We start from the raw sequence: 15653 nt of genomic DNA, 5'->3' as shown, positions 1-15653 counted from the left end.
ACTTTGCGACATTATAAAAAGGTAAATTTTAAGTTATATAAAGTATATGTCAATGAAGCTGTTCTTAAAAAAGGGAGAATGAAACATTTAATACTTTACTATGGGTGCATTTTCATTTTTGTTTTCTCTGGAGTTTATAATTGCCTTCATTTTTTTTTGTTTGTTTTCTTAGTTCCTATGATCCTATCATTAATTTATTCTCAAAATATCTACCAGGGTTTAACTATCTTTGCAGTGCATTCAAATACATCATGTATTCTGTTACATCATTTTCTTGGGGATATCCCTCTCAGAGCACTTCCTCTTCCTGCTCCAAATTGGACTGGTTGCTCCTTCCTAAATAGCTTTTGTGTCCTTTCACTCTCATATTGAAGGTTACTTGCATCTCTTTTACATTGGATTCTTTGTTTTCCACCCTTCATGTTCCACGCTTTCCTCTTTCTTAGGCTGTTCACTATTTTTTGTTGGAGCACATAAATCCAGGAGCTTCCCAAGGAAGCTAGGGATTAAATTTTTGCTCTTGAATATCTGGAAATGTTCTATTACACTTTAATCTTTTGCCTGGGTGTAGATTTCAAAGTTGCATATCATTTTCTCTCAAAAAAAATTTTTTTTGAGACACAGAGAGAGCAAGAGAGCACATGTGTGTGAGCAATTAGGGGAGGGGTAGAGAGAGAGGGAGAGAGAGAAGATCAAGCATTCTCCATGCCCAATACTGAGCCTGACTCGAGGCTGGATGCCAGGACTCTGAGATCATGACCTGAGCTGAAATCCAGAGTCGGACACTTAGCTGACTGAGCCACCCAGGCGTCCTCCAAACAATTTCTTGAAGAATTGCTCCATTCACTGAGTTCTAACATCCAGTGCTGCTTTGAGAACTGCTTTGCCACGTAGATCCCTCATCATCCGCGCAGACCTGTTTTATTACCTCTGGAAGACAGTGGAACAACGTCATATGCTTTGGCGTAGCTCATTGTTATCTTTTGTGCTGGGAAATTGGGAGGGGCTTTAAAGTCCTAATACTTCTTTCCATTTTGGGAAATTTTCTCGAGTTATTCTTTTCTTCTGCTTTTTAAATGAACCTCCCATTGATAATGTTGGACTTTCCGAACTGACCCAACTTTGCATTTCTTCTATTCCTACTTTTTGAGAGTTATCTTTACTTCTATTTCTCAATTGATTGGTTACACTTTTATTTAGTTATTTTTGATTTACACAAGTCTTTTTGGTTCTCTTTAGGTTCCTAGTACCTTTTAGAACAACATCCTGTTTTCATTTCGTGAATACAGTATCTTTTGTTTCTTGAGAATATGAATTATGAAGTTTTTATTTTATATTTTGTTTTCTTCTGTACCTTGCATTCTGTCTGTTTTCTCCTGTATGCCTGTTTTGGTTTCTTTTTTCTTAGATGTTTTAATTAAATATTTTATGTTCCTTGACTATTCATTTAAGTATGATGTATTTAAAAAGGCAGATTGGAAGCCCTGTGTATATGGACAGAATTTGCTGAGTGGTAGGCTTCACTCTAGAGTGATCTAGATGGGCTGTTTCATAGGGAGACCTTCTGAATTTGATTTTTGCTCTCAAGCTAGTTAATGTTTCTTTTTTTCTTTTTTTATTGAATATCTTTTAATTTATTTATTTTTTAAATTTACATCCAAGTTAGTTAGCATATAGTGCAACAGTGATTTCAGGAGTAGACTCCTTAGTGCCCCTTCCCCATTTAGCCCATCCCCCCTCTCACAACCCCTCCAGTAGCCATCTGTTTGTTCTCCATATTTAAGAGTCTCTTATGTTTTATCCCCCTCCCTGTTTTTATATTACTTTTGCTTCCCTTCCCTTATGTTCATCTGTTTGGTATCTTAAAGTCCTCATATGAGTGAAGTCATCGGATTTTTGTCTTTCTCTGACTAATTTCACTTAGCATAATACCCACTAGTTCCATCCACGTAGTTGCAAATGGTAGGATTTCGTTCTTTTTGATTGCCAAGGAATACTCCATTGTGTGTGTGTGTGTGCATGTGTGTGTGTGTATAGTGCTGCTATAGACATTGGGGTGCATGTGTCCCTTTGAAACAGCACACCTGTATCGCATGGATAAATACCTAGTAATGCAATTGCTGGGTCAGAGGGTAGTTTAATTTTTTGAGGAATCTCCATACGGTTTTCCAGAGTGGATACACCAGTTTGCATCCCCACCAGTGGTGCAAAAGAGATCCACCTTCTCCGCATCCTCACCAACCTCTGTTGTTGCCAGAGTTGTTAACGTTAGCCATTCTGACAGGTATGAGGTGGTGTCTCACTGTGGTTTTGATTTGTGTTTTCCTGATGATGAGTGATGTTGAGTATTTTTTCATGTGTTGGTTGGCCATCTGGATGTCTTCTTTGGAGAAGTGTCTATTCATGTCTCTTGCCCATTTCTTCACTGGATTATTTTGTTTTTTGGGTGTTAAGTTCTTTATAGATTTTGGATACTAAACCTTTATCTGATATGTCATTTGCAAGTATCTTCTCCCATTCTGTCAGTTGCCTTTTAGTTTTGCTCATTGCTTCCTTTACTGTGCAGAAGCTTTTTATTTTGATGAGGTCCCAATAGTTCGTATTGCCTCCAGAGACATATTGAGTAAGAAGTTCCTGTGGCCAAGGTCACAGAGGCTTTTACCTGCTTTCTCCTGATGGCTTCCTGTCTTACATTTAGGTCTTTCATCCATTTTGAGTTTGTTTTTGTGTAGCTGGTTAATGTTTCTAGTGAGGATTTCTCCAACCTTTTGTCTGCATGGGAAAAGGATACAAGTCTGACTGGAAGTATTTTCTCTGAGCCAAGACAGAAGAACTCTAATGGTTCACCTGGCAATACGTAGATCCTCACTTATTCCTCATTCTTAGTACAGTCCCCCACTTTTTGCTCTTTGCCAAGTCCTTAAGTAAGTCCCTCGACCCTCTGTCGGGTGTGGGAGAATAAATCGCCTTCAGGCCTCAGACATGCAAAAGGATTTCAGGTTTATATAGACTTTAAGTGAATCACTTTCAGTGAATTTTAGCTTCAGCTGTGCCCCGGTTTTAGACATATGTTGTGTCTGATCTTCTCATGGCTTCTTGCTTTTGGACTTTCCCACAAATACCAGCTTAGTTTTCAGAGTTCTCCAGGCTGCTAAGTTAAACATCACTTTCCATCTTCTCTCCGGCTTACAAAATGTTTCAAATGCATCTCTGATAGTCTCTTTGTCTTTGTGGTCATATGCCTTTGTTTGACACCACTTTTATCCCTTTGCTCTCTTTTTAGTGGGTATTTTGGGGAGTGTGGGTGGAAGGAAACAGAAGGAAGCATATGCAATCAGTCTGCTATTTCCTGGATCATTATTAGCCCCTAAGAATAAAAAAAAAAAAACCCAACATAGTTACATTAAAGTTTTTTAAGACACTATAAAGATGAAGTGAGTATTATATTAAAACCAAATGTGGGAAATAGCACATGCTATACAAGTAGTGCTATTGTTATTTCTATTTCTTTAGGGGAGAATTCTGTCATCTGTTGAGTGTGTCTGCTCGCTTTCATGTCATTAATTTTTTTTCTCCTTGGACCTTTTGGTTTGCAAGCTCATATTGAATGGGAGTTATGTGTTCTTCTCTGCAGTTTTTGGCTTACCTGAATAAATACCTCTCCCCAAGAGCCTCAGATCAGAACCAGGTCTCATATTGCTTCCTTTAGGTTCTGATTCCAGGTGAGATTTTGCAGAACCCTTCCCAGATTATATGACAGTTTGGCTCAGTAACCAGGCTCCAGTTATCTCCATTCTTTTATGTTATCCCAGACAGCTGATCAATTTCAACCACACACACAGGCTACTTTTCTTCAGCCTTCAGCTATGGGTCAGGGAGTCTTGCCCACTGTGTTTCTAGAAATGAGCCTAGCTTCAGTCACCCCCCCCCCCCTCACTGTGGTGCCAGTTGTTTACTTTCCCCATAGAAATTGAACTCCCGGCTGTTATGGCAAGTTTTCAATCCTGGCATCCACTAAACCTGGATAACCTTAGTCCACTTCAGCACTGTTTCCATTTGATTTATGGTCTACTGAGATGTTTATTTTGTATGGGAAATTAGCTTGAGCCTTATGTCTTTCATTAACTGTTACTGCCTTTTTTTTTAAAGAGAGAAGGATGCAGATATCTTGCTCTATTCTCCTCCACTGCCCCCACCACTACCATTTGCTTTTTTGGATGCACTTATTCAGATTAAGAAAGTTCTCAATCATGAATATTGGTGCAATTATCAACTGTTTTTCACCCTCTATTGAAACTATCACATGATTTCTCTCCTATGTTTTGTTAATATCAAAAAGACTGATTGATTTGCCAAGATGGAAGCCACTTTGCCTTCCAGGAATAATCCCAACTTGGTCATGATGTAATATTTATTTATCATTTCATTGGTAATATTTTGTTTAGGATTTATACATCTGTGTTTGTGAGTGACATTGACCTAAATGAGTCAGGAAGTTTTCCCTCTTTTTCTATTTCTGGAGAATTTATATAAGGTTGGAATATTTATGCATTAAATGTTTAGTAGAATTTCTCCAAGGAAGCTGACACTTGAGCTTATTTTTTAAGTATTTTAAATTACAAATTTAACCTAATAGATATAGAACTATTCATATTTCTCTCCATTTATGTGTTAGTTTGGTAAGTCGGTTTTTGTAGGAATATTTTCAGTCTATGTAAATTTTTTAATTTATTGACATATAGTGTTTTCCATTACACACTTATTCTCTTTATTTTTATTTTATTTTTTTAATGCTTATTGATTTTTGAGAGAGGGAGAGAGAAAGAGACAGACAGACAGACAGACAGACAGAGAGAGGATCCAAAGCAGGCTCTGCACTGTCAGTGCCGAGCCTGACATGGGGCTCAACCTCATGAATCATGAGATCGTGACCTGAGCTGAAGTCAGACACTTAACTGACTGAGCCACCCACGTGCCCGTACTCTTTATTTTTAATGCCTTTGAGATCCCCTCTTAAATTCCTTTTGTTGGTAATTATGGATTATCTTTTTGTTCTTCCTAAATCACCATGAGTTTATCAATTTTATTAGTCTTTTGAAGGGGTAACTTTTGTTTTCTGGTCCATTCGTATCTGTTCTCATGTATTTTGTACCTCTCCTACATTTTTTTGGGGGGGGGTTTAATTTACCGTTCTTTTTTTTAACTTCTTTGAAATGGCTACTTAGGTTATGATTTTAAGCCTTTCTTTTTAATATATTCATTTAAGGCTATTGATTTTCTTCTAATCATGGCTTTAGCTGCATTCCACAGGTTTTAGCACTTTGTATTTTTATTAGCAAGTATCTAAAACATACTGTCTAATTTCCATTATGATTTCTTCTTTGATCCATGAGTAATTTAGATGATTATTTCTAAGTATTGGGATTGTCTAATATGGTTCCACTGTGGTCAAAAAAAGCATGCTATATTAATCAGCCCAAGCTGTGATAACAAAATGTCATAGATTGGATAGATTAAGCAAAAAGTTATTTTCTCACAGTTCTGGAGGTTGGCAAGTCTAAGATCAAGGTGCTGGAAAGGGCACAGTTCTGATGAGAGCTCTCTTCCTAGCTTGAAGACACCTGCCTTTTTTCTGTGTCCTCCTGTTGGAGAGAGAGATAAAGCGAGAGAGAGAGAGAGAGAGAGACAGAGAGAGAGAGAGGGAGAGAGAACTCTGGTTTCTCTTCTGATAAGGCCACTGATCCCATCATGAGGCCCCCACTTCATGACCTCATCTAACTCTGATTACCTCCTAAAGTCCCAGTCTCAACTACCATCACATTAAAATTGAGGACTTCAAATAATTTGAGGGAGGGATACAACCATTCAGTCCACAGTATGTACTGTTAGTATTGTAATCCTTTGATTAACTTCTCTTTTACTTGGGATTTATACTTCTCTTTTATTTAGGAGTTAGAATATATCGTTACATGTAAAACTCTTTCCTTTATGTATATTTGCAGATTTTGTGCTCAAGCTTTTTCCTATCTTTGTGATGCATGAGAATATTTTAATCTTCTTTTTTACTTTGGAACTTTTAAAATAACATGGGAATTCTCCTGTTTCTTGAAAATTTGTAGAAACTCAACCACAAAATTAACAGGATCTAGTCCCAATCTTGAATAAAGCTTTTTGTAATTTCCCCCAAAGTTATCTACGTCATCAAGCCTTCGAAATGTGTCACTAAATTTTCTATATTCTTATTTAAAGTTTGCCTTCTTGATATACCAGGGGCTTAGAGAAGTATTTTATAGCTTTAAAAATTTTTTATTACTTATCCTTCATTTTCCTTATATCTAACAGCTGTATTTTACATGTATATTTATACTTTTTATTCAGTCTTCATACTTTTATGATTATTATATCTTCATTGTGAACTTTGCCTTCATAAATGAAAGTTTTCATCTTTTTGTCCCATTGCATTTGTCTCGCATAATTTTCATTTTGTATTTTTCCTCTTATTTGCACAAGTAAAACATTTATTCTAGAAAATTAGAAATCAGAAAAACTGAAAGTCACCCTTAGATAAACACTATTTTTTTTCAAAGAACTAAACTTATTTTTTCTAACAATGAATGTTTATCTTAAGGAAAATCAGGGGAAATACTAGCAAGAATAAAGAAAATAAAAATCCTATCACTTAGACCTCATCACTGTTAACATTCTGATGTATAATTATCCAGGCTTTTTTGTGCATGATTTATAAATGCATAAAACAATATGATCATACAGTATTTTTTACCTGTTTTCTAATAAACATGTATCATGAATTTATTTCAATGTCCATAACTATACTTTGTTTTTAAATGGCTGCTAGCATTGTGCTGCATGAATATACAGTTATTTAGTTTACCCTTTATTGTTAAACATTTAGATCGTCTCATTCCATTTTATAAAATTTAATTAAATTGGCTTTTGTTTTTTTGTTTTTTTGCTATTACCCACCACCTAGGAGCAAACATCCTTTTATGTCAATTGTAAGCATTTTAAAATTGTTTCCTTATGATATGTCTCCACTAGTTAAAAATTTGCGTTCGCTGATCATTAAATATCCCCAAATTAAGATAACTATCATGTCCAGTCGTTCACCCATCAGGTGGGCAGGGATGCTGTCCGGTGTGGGTGACAGAAACCACGCTCTCTCACGTGCTTCTAGCAGGAGTATGAATTGAGATTCAAGAGAATCTTCCTTGAATGCAGTTTGGAAATATGTATCAAAAGCAGCTGCCCTGGGTTTTCATTTTTACAGATGTTTCATGAGAAAACCTGATTTTTCCAAGATCTTATTGGAAAGGAATCCCATTATACGTACGTGTTGTAAATCCAATCCTAACAGAGAAGAATTTTCTTAGGGATATTCCAAATAATGAATCCAGGTGCCCTGAAAATTTCCTGAAGTGTGCTCTTAAGCATTTAAAATTTCTTCTGACACCCATATAAATCATGCTTGCCTTGGGGCTCTATTCAAAACAAAACCAAGATTTTATTATTGATATATGGTGGCATGTTAAGAACGGGGAGAAATCTGCTCCTTTTGTCCTCTGGGCTTTCCCAAGTGGGTAAAAATCTTTAAACACTTTCCCCGCGTTTCTTGCCTGTGCATATTATATGTCTGTGTTTTAACCGCCATCTGTCGGTGGGGATGCTGTGGTCTCGGGTCTGCGCGTGGAGTGTGAAATCTGGGCGCCCAGAGAAGAACTTGAGATCGTTGATGCTCGGACCGTTGCACGTGGTCTCACCGGCCACTTCAACTCCCCCGTCCCTTGTGTTTTGGTACAGGTGGCACACCGGCTCTTGGGGGCCCTGCTCGGCTACCTGTGGCGTCGGAATCCAGACCCGGGAGGTCCACTGCCTCTACCCGGGGGAGTCCCCGGCCCCCCCCGAGGAATGCAGGGATGAGAAGCCCCACGCTTTACAAGCCTGCAGTCAGTTTGATTGCCCTCCTAGCTGGCACATCGAGGAATGGCAGCAGGTACAGCACACCGGGGACCCCACGGTCCGCCACGCCCGTGGCCGTTCAAGCCCCGACCCACCTCCTTCCGTCTCCTCAGTGTTCCAGGACCTGTGGCGGGGGGACTCAGAACCGAAGGGTCGCCTGCCGGCAGCTGTTAACGGACGGCGGCTTCTTGAATCTCTCCGATGAGTTGTGCCAAGGACCCAAGGCGTCTTCTCACAAGTCCTGCGCCCGAACAGACTGTCCTCCACATTTAACGGTGGGAGACTGGTCGAAGGTAAGGGCTGTCCCCAACCTTACTTCCTTTTCGCCCCCTTTTTTGTTTCAGCCTCTAATTATTTCCCCCACAAGATTCTGCGGCATGCGTTTGGGGGTGTGTATCCTGGGGCCTCCGGTGGGGGTAGAGGGGCCTTCTGACATCAGAATCCGTCTCAACAAATAAGAAAGGGCAGTCCCTGGCCCGGCTGAGCTTCCCTGAGTCCTCAATCCCGTGCCGGGCTCAAAGCCTGTCACACTCCTCTGGTCGTGCCGTCCCACGACGGTGCAGGAAGCAGACGTCACCTCCATTTCTGTGGGCGAGGAAACAGAGGCGCATTTGGATTGAGTGACTTTCCCAAGGGTAGAGCTAGGATCCGAGGCCACGTTTGTGTGATCCAAGGTTGGTGCGAGGGCGTATGTCTTTCGTGCAAGAGCGAGGGGTTTTGCTCCAGACATGTGGACCCACGATGGGTTCCCAGCCCTGTTGCCTGGAAACTGGGCGTCCTTGTTCAGCGTGCTTAAGCTGTCTGAGCCCCATTTCCCGTTATTTAAATGCAGTCGTTGCCGTGAGCTTAACGGGAGCTGTTAGGACAGAAGCACCTGGCAGAGTGGACCCTTCTCATCTTCCCGAGGGAGGGCGCACATTCTTCTGGCCTAGGGTGGGTTCGCAGTACCTCTGCCTGCTTGTTCTCCGGCTTTGTATGTTCCTTGTTTTAGCGGTCTAGCTCAATTAAGTGCCAGTATTCAAAAACTATCTTAATTGACAAGCTACCCCTCATTGTCCTCATCTGGGCCACTGACAGTCATCAATAGATGTTTCCCTAAACCCTCAGAAAATGCTCAAGAAACAAACCCGTCCCTCCAGGGTCTGCGGGAGGAGCCCCAGGGTCCAGCGACCGTGCTCACTCTGTCCAACTCCCAAGGAGCCAGAGCCAACGAGTGGCCAATACTCTCCCCCATGAATTGCTAGGTTGCAGGTCAGAAACACGAGGGGCCGGAAAATCGTTTCCTCCTACAGTCAGGGTCTGGGTGGACAGATGTGGCTGCTACAGGCGAGGCATCTTTCCGAGGCTAGCGACGGGGAAGGACAGGTAGGAATCTGCCCTGGGGATCTTCATCTGTAAAAGCTGGCTTGCTTTGTTTCCCCTCCTCTGTCCACAAGAAACAGTGGAAGTATTCCTTTGAGACTGGGTCAGGCGGGGGGAAGTGGGCTAAGGTGTTAGACAGGAGGGTGTCTAGGGAGGCTGGTGGGCAGACAGTATTGATGGCAGTCACCCAGCTGAGCCCCAGGTGTGAAGACCTGCTGCTCCCCCTTGGAGGAGGTCAAAGGCCCAGTTACCATCTCCCCGAGGTTAGGGAGAGAGCTGCAGGGGGCAGAAGGGCCGGGCACTTGCGCAGAGAGCTCTCAGCACTGTGTGATGCTTCATCTCCTGGCTACACTAAGGGTGCCCAGATCCAACCACGCGGGCATCTCTTGACAAGCTGGGAGCTCCTGAGAAATGAAGAATCTTGAGCCCCCACCCCACCCCCGGCCCCCAGGCCAGCCCTCAGGATCCGAATCTGCATCTCAACAAGCTCTCCAGGTGTTGTAAAGCACATCAGAGCTGGAGAAGCGTTTCCCTACCTGCCCCTCATCCTTACCAGGGTTGCACAGCCCTTGAGTTTGTGTCCAAGGTGGGAATGGCTCTGGGTAATGGTCTCTCTGGGCAAGTGCTGTCCTAACCTGAGGGGAAAAGGCAGGAAGGGAAGGGCAGGAAGTGAGCAGAGGTCATGGAGAAAACAGGCACCTTGTTTTGGATGCAGCCAGGGAGGACCTAGAACCCCTCCCATGCTCTAAAATACACCTTTCTGCTTCTCCCTTTTCTCCTTTTCCCTAAGAACAGACAGCCCTTCTCAGTTCCATCTTGTGTTCTAGAACAAGCTCTTCTCATTGGCCTTTTAGAGTGGAGACTGGGGGTGTGTCCCTCTCCTGTCCATTCTTGATGTGAGCAGTGAATTTGCTGCTCCCGGTTCTGCATCACTGAAGTAACACCGTTATTATGTCCAGTCGTGCTTGCCCGTTGGGTCCTTGCTCTTGTCCTCGCTCTCAAATCGTGGATCCAGGCCCGAGCTTCCCTCTTCTGTGAAGTCTTCCGCCCCTGAAATCGCACAGCACTTCCCAGCTTGAACTCACAATGACCCAAGGTTTTATGGCATTTCCCTGGGGAGCTACTTCCTGAGCGTGCATATGTTTTCCCCTCTGGCCTACAGTGAGTGTCCTTGCGGCCAGTGGCCATGAGACCTGTGACAGGTCCTGGGGCCCAGCAAGCTCTGAACAGGTAAATACCCTTCCCCAAGAGTCTTTGCAAAGTCAGGGGGAAACGCGGAGTTCTGTTGAAGTGATGACCTTTCGAAAAGCTCAAGCCTGCTAATGAAGATGAGCAAATCTTTCATCGGGAGGCTTGTTGCTGGGAGGAAAGGGAGACAGGAGAGAAGGCTACCCACGCGAGCTGGCTGGGACCTGAGGCTCGTCAGTTTCCTAGGCAACCCCTGGGCAGGGCAAGGGCAAGCTGATGGGCACCGCAAGAGATCAGCACAGGCACAGGCAAGACCTCGTCCCACTCCCAGCCAAAGCTGCATCTCTAGACTTCCCTGAGAGAGCAAGGGTGGGTGTGCTCACATGCCCGGGAAGGCAGAGCCGGCCTCGGGCTCTGAAACCAAAAGCCAGCATCCAGACTCGGGCCCAGTCAGGCGCACGTGTTGGGTTTCCTGCGGGGTTCAGCTTGTCTCCCGTTAGTAGACATTCCCTCTCATCTCAGACTTGCTTTGTTTTGGCAGAGAGTGATGCCAAAATCGCCACCCTCCCCAAAAGTTTCTGCCAGACCAGTCCTTGTGCCACAGGCTGGCTCACTCGGGGGCAGCCATCCATCTTGTGGTTCTGGATAAGGCCTTTCTGCATTGAAGCTGGCCACTAACCCTGGACACAGAAAGGCTCAGGAGCCATGCCAGGATTTCCATCTCTCACCGAGCCAGACCTCTCGGCCTACAGCCGGAACAGCCCTCTCTCCTGACACTAGCTCTATTCATGGCCGCTGGGGCTTTGTTCGTTCGTTGGCTCGTTGGTTTTTAGATCTGAACTAAAACTTTCTAAACTAAACTTTAGATCTGAACTAAAACTTTCTGCGTTAGGCAGAAAGAAGCCTTCGACTCTCACACTGCATTCTGAGTTGTAAGAAGGGAGCATTGACTCCTGCGTGGGGCAGTCTTCCCAAACGGCGGATTTCTGTGATCCGCGGACCCCGTGCTGAAATCCGTTCCTTGACTGAAATCCAGAAACCGTTCCTCATTGTGTACCCTCTATATCTTGATGGAGCGTTTGACCATTTCGTCTGCCTTCATCATTCTCCTTCATGATGTTTCTTGGTGTTTTTTTTTTTTTTTTTCATTTTTCCTGTTTACCTAACTACATCTTGTCTACTGGTTTGTCTTCCTCCAAGTCTCCAAAAAGCTCAACACTTGATCAGATATTTGATGCATATCACTGCATTTTTCCTCCAGAGCTGATTCTGTGTCCTGACCTCGTCTCTGACTTCTATAAATAATTCCCTATCTCCAGGAACAGTCTCTAACCCTCTATTCAGTATGGTGTCTGCAGGTGTCCAAATAGGATGTGCCTTCATCCTGGGAAAGCAAAGAGACAACCACTTAATTCCCAACTGCCTCCCCACCTTGCTTCTGTCTCTTGTTAGTATATCACCATCTTTCCAACACTTCTGATCGTCTCTGACTTCTTCAGCTCCTGTGTTCAGCCACCAACGTCTGCTAGCTCTTTAATTCTTGAAATACAGCCATATGCCAAGTATAAAGGAGATCTCTTTAATGAGAACGTTCACAAAGAACAGCTCAAGATATGTCCTGGACACATGGATTTATAAATACGGCATTCTCATTTTTAATAGACTCATTAACTGTGACTCATGAGAGCAGTGGTGTGTTGGGACCCATCCATTCCAGCTGTGAGAACCAGCTGTCATCTCTTAACTCGTGCTCGGCTGATAGCTTGAAATCAGCCATGGTGGAAGCATTCACGCACAGAAGTCGGCACATGTTATAGTGCTGTCTCCCCAAGAACTTGTGAAGCATTTAGCAGCACACACCTGTATGAGAGGGTTACACACACACACACACACACACACACACACACACACACACACTTCTCATTAATGAGACACTTTCAGCTTGTTGATAGTTACTTAGGATGGTAGTGATCTCAAGAAGTTCCAATGTCTGGGGGCATCTGGGTGGCTCAGTTAAGCATCTGACTTCAGCTCAGGTCGTGATGTCACTGTTCGTGGGTTCGAGCCCCGAGTCGGGCTCTGTGCTGACAGCTCGGAGCCTGGAGCCTGCTTCGGATTCTGTGTCTCCCTCTGTCTCTGCCCCTCCCCTGCTTGCACGCTCTCTTGGTCTCTCTCTCTCTCTTTCAAAAATAAATAAACATTAAAAAAATTAAAAAAGAAATAAAAGAAGTTCCAACATCTGGACTCTTTCAAAAAGCTTAAGAACCTTTTGGGCTTCTCTAAGGTGTTCTTTATTTTTATCTTCATAATTGGTGTTTGGTAAAGCTAGTTAATATCTTCTCTCTAGATGGAAATCCATTCTATCAGTCATATCCTTCAGGATTAGTTTGATCTTGATCCAAGGTGATTAATCTAAATACATTAGGTGTTCCTTCTATGAATAGAAGAATATTCCAGCTTACAAGGTTTATTCTAAAATCTTCCTTTTCCTCTTTTTATTATGTAGTATTCATTATGTGTTTCTTAATATTAATAATTTTGTACATCACCACTCTTCTACTTGAATAGTAATGTCTTTTTAGACTTAATATGGTAGTTTGTTCTTACATTTTGACCCACTTGAAATATACCCAGTGCATTCAAGTCCATATACTTCTCTCTGTTCTATTTATGTTAAATAATACACACACACACACACACACACACACACACACTCCTGAATATTCCTTATTTTCTGGACTAGGTTGTAGATGCCAGAGGGGAAGGGCCATCTCTGCATATATGTATTCCACTTGGTGCTTGGAAAACACTTGTTGACTAAAAGAGATTTATAAAAGCTTCTTCTAAATTGAACATGCCTGATCAGTTCACCAGCAGACATTGACCACACACTGCTGTATCGATTACCCTGGTCACTGGGGACCTGGGACAGCCAAGAACGTGGTCTTCATGAGCTCACAGTTGAATGAGGCAGATCCAAAAAATTGTGACTGACAAGCCAGTAAAGGGCTCCCATCTACAGAACTGTGTGAAGAATCGAGGGGAAACATCTGGGTCTGTGTGGGTCCCAGGAAAGTGTTGCAGAAGATGCGGGTGTAAAACTGGGTCTTAGAGGCTGAGTGCAGGCCGGGTGGAAATGAGACAAAGGGGGTCCAGGCAGTGACAAGAGTGCACACAAAGGCACAGGTTATGAGCTTGGCGGTCTTACGTGGCTTGAGATTAGGTTGCAGCAAAGAAATGGAAGAAGGTGAGACAGGTGGAGAGGAGAGGTTGCCACCAGACCGGGGAGGACCTCGGTGTGTGTGGTTGTCCCTGCGGTCATTGAGGGCACGGAGAAGGGTTCTGAATAGGGGAGTGAAACGCAAGGCTTTCAGGCATGTGGGTCCGGCAGCAGTGTGAACAGCTCGTTGGGGGAGAAGGAACCAGAGCCTAGGAGACCTTGTTAGGTGGGTTGGAATAAAACCAATGAGAATAAGGAAGCAGTCAGGCAGAGAACAGCAGTAGATAGTGTTGGGAGATGTTTCTTTAGCAGATAGAGTGGGCAGATTTGGTGACTGAACTGGTAAGATTTGAGCGGAAAAGAGGGGTGTGGTCAAGGGATAAGAGATGGCGTTAAGTTTAAAGTTAATCGGGGAAGGAAGAACACATTTGGGAGATGACCCAAAAGGGAGACAAAATGAGTTAATTTCGAAACGTGTGTAGTTTGAGGGTCTGTGAAGGCATCAGTAAAGATTTGCAGCTCAAGAGAGATCTGCAGGATGGTTATAATTGGGGGAAGCATCCACATTTAAGGGGTAGTTGAAGCCATGGACAAATGAATACTGTGACACGTCAGCATATACTGTCCATGGCAGTTCCTCTGAAAATAGTTAGAAAATAGTGAAGAAAAACCACAATGGCAGCACAGCTGTTTCATATCCCCAGATCCCTCGTGGCGAGGGGAATGAAGAGGTACAAACCTCCAGGCACAAAGAAAAGAGGTCACAGTGGCGAGAAGCACAGCACAGGGAATGGCATCAGCAGTGTCGTGATAACTTCGTCTGGTGACAGAGGTGACTCCACGTACCGTGGTGAGCATTTCTTAATGCGTGGAGAGTTGTCAAATCGCTAAGCTGGACACCTGAAATGAATATAATACCGTGTGTCAACTATACTTCAATTTAGGGGCTCCTGGGGGCTCAGTCGGTTGAGCGTCTGACCTCGGCTCAGGTCATGATCTCACAGTCTGTGAGTTCGAGCCCCGTGTCGGGCTCTGTGCTGACCGCTCAGAGCCTGGAGCCTGCTTCCGATTCTGTGTCTCTCTCTCTCTCTCTCTCTGCCCCTCCCCTGCTCGTGCTCTGTCTCTCTCTGTCTCAAAACTAAATTAAAAAAAATTAAAAAAAAAACTATACTTCAGTTTAAAAAACAACACAGAAAACAGAGCAATGAGAACTGCTAAAGGAAAGAAAAAAAAAACACAGATAGTCCCGTTAACACAAGTGCTCTACGTGGGTGAGGCCAAACCATACCCAGTAGCGGAGACTGTACAGGAGCTGTAAGTTTAACAGCTAGACCGACACGGAGATGATAAGAGGCACGGAAGTCAACCATACGTGACCCCTCGGGGGCTGAGACCAGTAAGTGATGGGAGAGGACTCCAGGGCCAGGCTGTGGCTGAGTGCAGGGGACATCACGCACACCTACGCGGGCCTTAAGAGGGCTGGAGAGCACGAGGGGAACACACATCCTTAAGAGTGCGAAGAAATACCCAGCAAACCTGCCGCGATTGTAATCCAAGCTGAGACAGGACACAAAGCGGAAGTGATGGATGCCCGGGCCCCTGGGCGTGGAAGAGTCCAGAAGATATGAATCTCAGAACTGTGGCCACACTGTTGACTACTTCTCCTTAACACCAGAAGAGGGAATAGTAAGGACCCTGAAGCACTCCCACCCCGTTACACTCTCCTGAAAGTACGGAAAAAACAGATCTCATTTAAATAGGGGTGTCAGCACACCCCATGCAAAGATGCTGTAAAAGTGTCAGTAACATAGCAACATCATGGAAATGCGGCCTTGATGCAGATGAAAATATAAGTTACTATTTTGAAGCGAGCTAAGAGAAATTAAGAAATACACAGGAACAGATC

At 43.5% G+C, this 15653-nt stretch overlaps 1 protein-coding gene across 3 annotated transcripts in view; it reads left to right on the top strand.

Moving 5' to 3' along the window:
- ADAMTSL3 (ADAMTS like 3) overlaps nt 1-15653 on the top strand; it is a 350523-nt gene that overhangs the window by 258662 nt on the left and 76208 nt on the right. For all 3 annotated transcript variants that reach the window (XM_053888620.1, XM_053888619.1, XM_053888621.1), the window contains 2 exons: nt 7819-8011; nt 8091-8270. In XM_053888620.1, coding sequence (XP_053744595.1) covers nt 7819-8011; nt 8091-8270 — 373 coding nt within the window. The remainder of the gene's footprint in view (nt 1-7818; nt 8012-8090; nt 8271-15653) is intronic.

The sequence above is a fragment of the Panthera pardus genome, unplaced genomic scaffold (genome assembly GCF_024362965.1).
Source record: "Panthera pardus isolate Hobbes unplaced genomic scaffold, ASM2436296v1 HiC_scaffold_23, whole genome shotgun sequence".
Taxonomy (NCBI): Eukaryota; Metazoa; Chordata; class Mammalia; order Carnivora; family Felidae; genus Panthera; species Panthera pardus.
This window is presented reverse-complemented; position numbering and strand designations above follow the sequence as displayed.